General features: G+C 41.0%; 2 protein-coding genes across 4 annotated transcripts in view; one reads left to right on the top strand and one right to left on the bottom strand.

Annotated features, from left to right (window-relative positions):
- Positions 1-219: 219 nt before the first annotated feature.
- MRPL22 (mitochondrial ribosomal protein L22) lies at positions 220-7,499 on the bottom strand. 3 transcript variants are annotated; one of them, XM_010578983.1, is made up of 7 exons: positions 7,450-7,499; positions 7,320-7,365; positions 5,280-5,415; positions 3,250-3,315; positions 2,644-2,721; positions 1,723-1,792; positions 220-511 (listed from the first exon to the last, which is right to left on the bottom strand). In XM_010578983.1, the coding sequence occupies exons 1-7, from the start codon at positions 7,475-7,477 to the stop codon at positions 300-302; spliced, it is 636 nt and encodes a 211-aa protein (XP_010577285.1). In that variant the 5' UTR covers positions 7,478-7,499; the 3' UTR covers positions 220-299. The 3 variants fall into 3 exon arrangements, with proteins under 3 accessions (XP_010577285.1, XP_010577286.1, XP_010577287.1); XM_010578984.1 differs by having other exon boundaries at positions 7,320-7,361; positions 7,446-7,483; XM_010578985.1 differs by lacking the exons at positions 7,320-7,365; positions 7,450-7,499 and adding an exon at positions 6,834-7,264.
- Positions 7,500-7,622: 123 nt separating this feature from the next.
- GEMIN5 (gem (nuclear organelle) associated protein 5) overlaps positions 7,623-7,919 on the top strand; it is an 18,750-nt gene continuing 18,453 nt past the window's right edge. Inside the window, exon 1 of the mRNA XM_010578982.1 lies at positions 7,623-7,771. The gene's annotated coding sequence lies outside the window, so the exon portion shown is untranslated. The remainder of the gene's footprint in view (positions 7,772-7,919) is intronic.

The following is a 7,919-nucleotide window of genomic DNA, read 5'->3' as shown; positions in this document are numbered from 1 at the left end:
TACATGAATTTGAGGACAACCACAGTTCCTCACAAGCTTTATAACAGCACTGCATGTTCTAGATTTGATAGTCCAGGGTAGAGCTTGAATGCTGTGGTCCAAGTAACTCAGAAGTAACATCTGTTGCTTTTCCAAGATTTTTCCACTCCTATGGCTTGAGAAGTAAGAAAAAGCCTATGATAATTCTTGCATCATCCAGCTCCAGCAGCACCAAAGATATAACTAAAACATTATTTTAATCATTCTTTTATATAATTACATTGTCAAACAAGAAATACTTATATAGTCACAAAAGTTTGTCACAGTGTATTAACAAGGGTTCTACTTCGCAGCTGCTGCACGTATTCTTTTGCTTGGTCAAAACCAGTCCTTGGTGGCTCTGGAGGAGGAGGAGGACCTTCCACCAACTTCACAAAGTAATGGCACCTGACGATTTTCATGATGCCAAACATGCCTTTGCCATGGTAACGAATCCGCTTCACATAGCGGCCTCTGCCCGTCATTGACTCAGCTGAAGGAAAAAGGCAGGGGGGGAGAGAAGACTATTCAGTCAAGAATAAACTACTACACATCTGCAACTGAAACACTGTCTTGCCAGTATATTTTTCATGACTGCATATGAAAAGTTAATTCTACTCAGGATTCTCTCCTTCATCTTTCTTCTATTATATTTAGCAGACTACTGCTATAGAGAAACCCGTGAGCTGAATTAACACTCTTCAGGAGCACCAAAAAGGTGACTTTAGAAAGCATGCATGCAAAGATAAATATGTAGTAAAGGATAAATCCAAAGGAAGCTACACTGAGCACTTACTAAATTATATAGCTCTTCTGAAGGTGGTATTAATTCCACTGCTTTTCAGTAGTTTGTCTCATGAATTCCTGTAGAAGCCTTACAGACTTCATTTTCCTTCCTTTCTCCCTTTATTGCACTCATCAGAGGTATTTTCATTATCTATACATCCAGTCCTGCACTAGCAGATAAACCTTCTTATGGCAGAGGCCTAGAAGGCTCCAAAGAATTCTAATCAAATCTGCTCTACAATCCAGGTTACTTTAAGCTTATGAGGTCAGCTTAATAACATTTATACCACATTTGGAAAAAGGGGAATTTTTTTCTTTGGGCCTAAAAACACCTACAAGTAAACATTTCTCTAACATTTTTCTAGGCAAGAAAGTGCTGTAGTTATTACAAGACTATCCTGTAATTATCTATAACACAGCCTTTTTATTAAGAAGTCTACTGTCAATATTCAATTACTTTTATACTGTTTCTTACAGAAGTTTACATTCTGATCCTGCAAACCTATAGTACTAGTCACGGAAAAAGCTTCCGGCATCTATGTTCACTGGCAACAATAAAAAGTAGGAACAGTTTGCTTCTTATTGTCTAGCCTTTCATAATCATGTCAAGCGTACTCCTCTTCAGGACTTTCTGTTCACATAGGTAGGGAGCAGAAATCCCACTCTCAGATGAACGCATCTTAAAAACAATGCATCTAGCAGATGCCAGAATACCAACAAAGTGATGGTTGAAGGCTCAACAACCACACTAACTTCAGTTGTGCTGCACATGCCTTTCATGTTTTGGTAAAGCTAAGTTTACTAGAAACTATCCTCTATTCATTTCTGCTAATTTGAAGCAACAAAACCTTATTAAGGATAAAACTTTTTCATAGGGTAGAATGACATTTTTCTGCATTAAATAAGAAAAAAATGTACCTATATGTAAATTTGATTTGAATTCCACGTTGTGATTTCTCACTGCCATTTCCTGTGCTTCTAACAGAACCTGTAACAAAAGGAAAAGAAATGGAAATACTGAGTAGGAATTTAAGCAATGCTACTTCTTATCTCTAGATAAACTTGCAATTTCTTCCATGTTAAGTCAGCTACAGAAAAGTGTTCTATAGAAATCAAAATTTTTAAAAGACAAACATCTTCTACCTAAGTATGTTCTTTGTATACAGACTGAAAAATCTTCATTACAACTCTATTACATTTTGGCAGGGAAGAAAGGGAGTGGAAAAGATGGTTCCCACGAGCATTTAACAGCCTTCCATCCATGGACCTTTGTCTAATTAGACATCAGACTAGAAACAATTCCAAGGTGGACAAAATGAACTTGGGCCATTCAATATTTTCAGCTAATACAGGATACTTCTTTGTCATTATTACGCCAGAAATCAATGCTTCGGCCAAGAAAATGAGTAATTTGAGGCTCCTAACAACTACTACAGTGTATGAAAAGCTTTCATGCCTTTACAGAACTCAGTCCTTTCCCTGATGATATCTTCATCTCTTACAATTTTAAGAACCAAAGCACATAGACGTAGCAGCCTTTAGTGACAAGAATCCTGCATTATTTACCATGAACTTAACACCAGGCATTGTTAGAGAGGGTACCCACATGTAATTTATTATCAATTACAAGTTAAAACAGCCAGCACAAGTGACCTCTGCATATTCATAAGTCACAACATTACATGACTGCTACAAAAATGTTGTTTGAATATGCTCCCAATGGGCTTAATAAAAACATAGAAAAACACAGAAATAGAAACATCTCCAAACTTCTGGTGATAAGTATTTGATTTTAAAGTTTTCTTGAAACTAGGAGTGTTAAAGAATACTACTACATACCTCTTTGATCACCTTTGCTCCCTTTTTATCACTAAACTCCAACTGAGCAAGAGCCTGATCAATGGACATTCCTTTTATCTGCAACCAAAGTGTTAAAGTTAACTTCTGCAATTACAAATACTTCCCTTCTCTTATTCAGAAGACAGTAATTAAATTATTTTGCCATTATAAAGAGCAAATCAAAAGACTTTGGTTTCCTTAATTACCAATTCTTCAATGTAATATCTTACATACAGAAGTTCTGAGTTAAATATTGAATAAATCTTGATAAAACATTTAATTAGGTTTTTTTTCATAAAGAGCAAAACAGCCCATTACTATTGTTCAAAGTTACCCTTGCCATCTACTACTAGGCAGAAACCAGCACAAAAATTCTTCCACAGTGCATAATCTGCCTATGATCCTGGGTACACATTTGAGAGCATACTAGGATAAAGCAGCTAAACAAAACTACAAACAACTGTTCGCCTGCACAGATGCACACTCTTCCCCAGGACTCTATTATGAAGATGCTGATTAGACCATGATTGAACTAAGCTGTTAAGGCAAATACAGCAATTAAATGTTGCATTCTAACAAACACACTACAAAGTACTTTTCGCTTACCAGTTTTGCCAGATACCACATCTTATCTTTGCTATATTTTATTTCCCTCCGACAGTGATATATTTCCTAGGTGCAAAAAAAAGTTAGAGGATCAGTAATTTTGTTGTGAAAACAAGAATGGAGCAGACATGTCTGCTCCACAATCTGTTTTCTTACTAGGAATAAAATGACTCCCCCTACTATACCATGAACATACCAAATCAGGCATACCTTCGACATTTGAAACTGAAAACATTAAAAAAAAAGTAGCTAGCATACAGAAAATTTTAATAAAATCTTATAAAAATTAGTTTATAAACACAAGTTCCTGAAAAGGATAATGAGAAGATTTTTCAATATCTTTTCCTTTCCTCCTCCCCACCTTTTGAAGCAGCCTGAAACACCCATTCAGTTCTAATATTACTCTGCTGTCAAAGTCAACTTACTGGGATAGCAACTAAACAATATTACTAGAATGAACTTAATTAGCTCTTCATAAGTGAAGAGGGATTCAAGTTTGATTGGCATGAAGAGCTGTCTCCAAAGACCCATTTAACATTATTACTGTACCAATGGGGACCAAAACTAGCTAGTAAAATTTAACGTCAGTACAAATTTGAAAGAGGTAGCATTCTTTCTGAACAGGTAAAAAACTGATTTAATAAGCAAATTGGTCGATAACAGCACTTTCACATACATTTTATTAGTCAGCACAGCACATAGCATGTGTTTCTACATCATAAGCCATAATGTTCACAGAAGCAATAAATGCTCATGTCCCACAAAAGCACATGTCCAAAACACCCCTATTCTTTTGAACTGCAAATGCTTTGCTGGGCAGTATGCCTAACAGAGGCCACAACACATTAATTTCCAATGAAGAACAACTGCAAAAATGGAATTCCAAAATATCCGTTCAAGAGTGAGGAAATACTGAAGAATTAACCTCAAACTCTCCCATGTTGTGCTGTAGGGAAAGCAGCACCAATTAGTCCCTTCAGTGATCAAATACACAACACTTAGTTTTCTATATGCCACTTAATTTAAGAGGCTTGCTTCTGTTCACATTTAACTGTACTTCCCAGTTACAAAACGATCAATAAGAGGGGACAGGGAGAAACAGGCATAAACCTGCTGTTATCAAAAAATAATCTGTCATTACTGCATTTAAAAAATTGACCATGTTACTTATGCTGACTTTTCCAAAAGTTGTCTTGAACAGCCAGCAGAAGGCCCTACAGTGGGCAAACAGGTAACAATGGTTTTAGATTCTTCGCGTCAGTTTATGGCTTAGTAAAACACAAGTTATTGTGCAACAGACTGAAGAAACAACTCCGCTGTACAGTATATATAAAATGGTTTCCTAACAAAAAAACCTCCTGCAGTCATGTGCCACATCTGACTCGCATGTCCCTCCCCACGTAACTTTAGAACCTCTCAATCCACATTAAACATTTCAAGCAACTGCTATGACAGAAAACAACCTCTGAACAGCTTCATTACGGGGAGGCCACAGCAAGAGGCAACACATTATCAGACCTCAGAGAATCTATAACACAGAGAAATTAAGAAATGAAAAGAGCGTGCACTCTATCGTACCTACATCAAACAGGCACCACTAGTTCCACTACTCAAGGAAAGTTACCTTTATATCTTTGTGCACAGAAGCAACGATACAATCGTGTTCCTCTCTAATTGTTCTGTTTGTACTGACAGGAAATAAGTGTATAACGCTACATCCTTGGTAACTTCTACCTCCTTGTAGTTCAGAGACTTCTACAAACAGAGGACGGTACCTTTGCAGCTTGCATCACATATTAGGTAAGTGATTAGCTGCAAGCAACTTGAAGCTCCAATATAATTTAGAAATGGAAAACATTCAAAGTGATGTTAACTTTTACAATATAAAGATGCCAAACTGACTGAAATCTTAAATAACAAATAAATAATCTATCAAACTAGCACCTTGTGGAGTCACCCAGAGACAGTGACCACCTGTTCAGAAGTTGCTAAACATAAACAGGTAAGGAAATTCACAGGTGTATCCTTACAGCTGGTCTGCGAGGTTCTCCAGGCAGCTGCGGAGGGTAAACAATCCTGTTCTTTTTCTCCCACTTCCCAAATTTCTGCAGAGATGTGCTTGTGTGGATGCATGACAAAGGAAAAAGGCTACTGGATGCTAGCCACCTGCAAGACAAGACCACAGTCTTTGCTGCTAAACACAAGAGTTCTTTGTCCTTGCCCAGATTACCTGGAAAATTGTGAACTTACCTGTCTTCATAAAGAGAACTGATACATTTGACTACTCACAAAATAAAACTGTTCAAGTCCTCTAGTTTACGTTGAAAGGGCTTTTTAATTTAACAAGAAGCCTCAGGCTTCCTAAAGCAAACCATGAACTGTAAGTGACATTGGTATGGCACGAGATTCTACATTAAGTGTCCCCAGATCATCACAGAAAGACACAGTCACATCTTTGTTCTTACAAAGGGTTTGTTACTCACACAAACAATTTACATCTCTTCCAAGACTAGCCAATACTTATTTAACTTTTACCAACAACGTTTTTACCAGAAAAAAATTCTAGTTTTTCAAGGGACTGAGTATCAACAAAGTATTACAAGTTTATAAACATTCTGAAATTTGAACGATATTCCAAACTACTTTCAAAAGGCAATCAAGTCAATATAAGACAGCCGATAGCAAAACCACTCTAGTTTTCAGTCAGTTCGCTCACCTCAGATTCAGGAAAACCAAGCTACATTTTGCCCCCTGCTGACTAGGTAAAGCAGTACTGACAGCCACTCATAACTACAAGAAACAGATGAGTTCAAGACCAGATATTGTGAGTTTAACTAAGGCTTGAATGGCTTCGTGTGGGTAGCCAAGTTGTGCAAAGCATTTTAAAAACAACTGGCAAACAGAACATGTTGATTAGTGTCAAGAGGGCATTGAACACCTTGAAGTTTTCACATCACATCAGTAGGGGGTAGCACAACGTACAAATTCAAATGTTACAGAATATTTTTTTAAATATTTGCCAAAAAACGGTTTATTTGCTTAATACTTAAAAATTTCATTCATCAAGACAGCAATTCATCATCACCAGACATAGTATCATTGATTAATACAGGAAAATATTTGACAAGCATATGAATATCACTTTGCAATTTAACAACTTAAATAGTAATGAACTAAGTATTGTCTTCCTGGTATTAGCAAAACACATGAACACATTCAACAAGCTAAGACATCTTACATTCCCTCTATCTTAATGTAACCCAACCTCATGTGAAGAGCAACTCTATTTATCATAACTTTAGGAGAAAAAAAGAGAACACAAACACATTGTAAGCAAAAGAAAACAGTGACAAGCAACACGCAAAAGTACATTATGAATGGGTAGGTAAGGGGAACAGGAAAGAAAAGCTGAGCACCTTTCCAGAAAGAATCATGCATAAGCAGCAAATGGGAGACATACAGACTAGAAAAAGTAAGTAAAACAATTAGCACATAAGTCTGTTCAATTGCAAGGCAATGAGCAAAGCACAGGCAACATAAGCCTATTTCTTCTTCCGTCAGTGACACAGGTCTCTGCAATTTACCTCCACAGGCTCTAGCAGAGACCAAAGCTCTGCACTTTGAGAATCCGCAGCAGCCTTTCTTCTACAGTCAGGGACACAGTCAGCAGTGACCCATGCTCCCCCAGCACAACTCTGCCATTCCTCCAGACGGAGGGGAAAGACCAGCAACTACAGAAAAGCAATGACTGGGGAGGGCGCAGAGGGAAGCAACAGGTACCGTGTTACTGTGACAGGCACCATAAAACGGGAAGAAATCTGCATGCCCGACACAAAGGGGTCAAGAGAAAGAGAGAAACACCTCCACCACGCCACAATCTCCAAGTACGTAGAAAGATTTCACAGAAGCACGGAGCGACCTGTTCCCCACAGCGCCGGGACAGGATGAGAAGTCAGCAACAGGCCCGAGCCAGGCGACCCCGGTCCCCAGCCCCGGGGACCCCCTGAGCGAGACGGCCGGTGCCCCGCTGGAACGGGCCTGCTCCAGGATCAGGGCAGAGCCAGACTCACCTCTCCGGCCGCGCCCAGCCGAGGAGACCGCGCACCCAGTCGCTACCTGAAAGGAAGCGGCACAGTGAGCAAGGGATAAGCAGCCGAGACGCTCCGAAACCAGCGCTCCGCTCCGTCCCCTCAGACTCACCCGCGCCCAGCGCCCACCGCGCCGCCATCTTCCCCGCCTCGCTTCACGGCAGAGGCTCCCCCGCACACGCGCGGCCAGGCGCGTGGTTTGCGACGGTTTGCGACGGCGTGCGCGGCGCTTGGCGGCAGCGCCCGAGGCGAGGCGGAGCGGGGCGGCCCGGGAGCGATGGCGGCGGCGGGGGTGCGGGTGTTGCCCGCCTCGCCGAACTGGTACAGCAGCCGCTGCAGCGACGCCAGCAGCGATGGCCGCCTCTTCGGCTTCGCGGCGAGGCACCGCGTCTGCCTGCTGGATGTCGGCGGCGGCGCCGCACCCGCGTTTTACGGTACCGCTACAGCCCACGCCGGCGGGGACACCGGGCCCGCGGGCGACCCTCACTGACCTCCCCCCCTTCCACACACACACACACACACGTTTTATACGAGCGCCGCGGGGCCGCCGGGAGCCGCTCGGGCCCGTGCGGGGCGGCGGGG

This window comes from Haliaeetus leucocephalus, unplaced genomic scaffold (genome assembly GCF_000737465.1).
Source record: "Haliaeetus leucocephalus isolate CR32 unplaced genomic scaffold, Haliaeetus_leucocephalus-4.0 Scaffold656, whole genome shotgun sequence".
Taxonomy (NCBI): domain Eukaryota; kingdom Metazoa; phylum Chordata; class Aves; order Accipitriformes; family Accipitridae; genus Haliaeetus; species Haliaeetus leucocephalus.
The sequence above is the reverse complement of the archived record's forward strand: the minus strand, read 5'-3'. Positions and strand labels throughout refer to the sequence as shown.

What these genes read in the sequence shown, in the direction of transcription:
- MRPL22 (XM_010578983.1), bottom strand. Translation starts at nt 7,477, where the DNA reads ATGGCGGCGCGGTGGGCGCTGGGCGCGG. An exon ending in GAGAACCTCGCAGACCAGCT is followed by an intron (nt 3,316 to 5,279) that starts GTAAGGATACAC and finishes TTTTGCACCTAG; the next exon opens with GAAATATATCACTGTCGGAG. An exon ending in TGTGGTATCTGGCAAAACTG is followed by an intron (nt 2,722 to 3,249) that starts GTAAGCGAAAAG and finishes CTTTGGTTGCAG; the next exon opens with ATAAAAGGAATGTCCATTGA.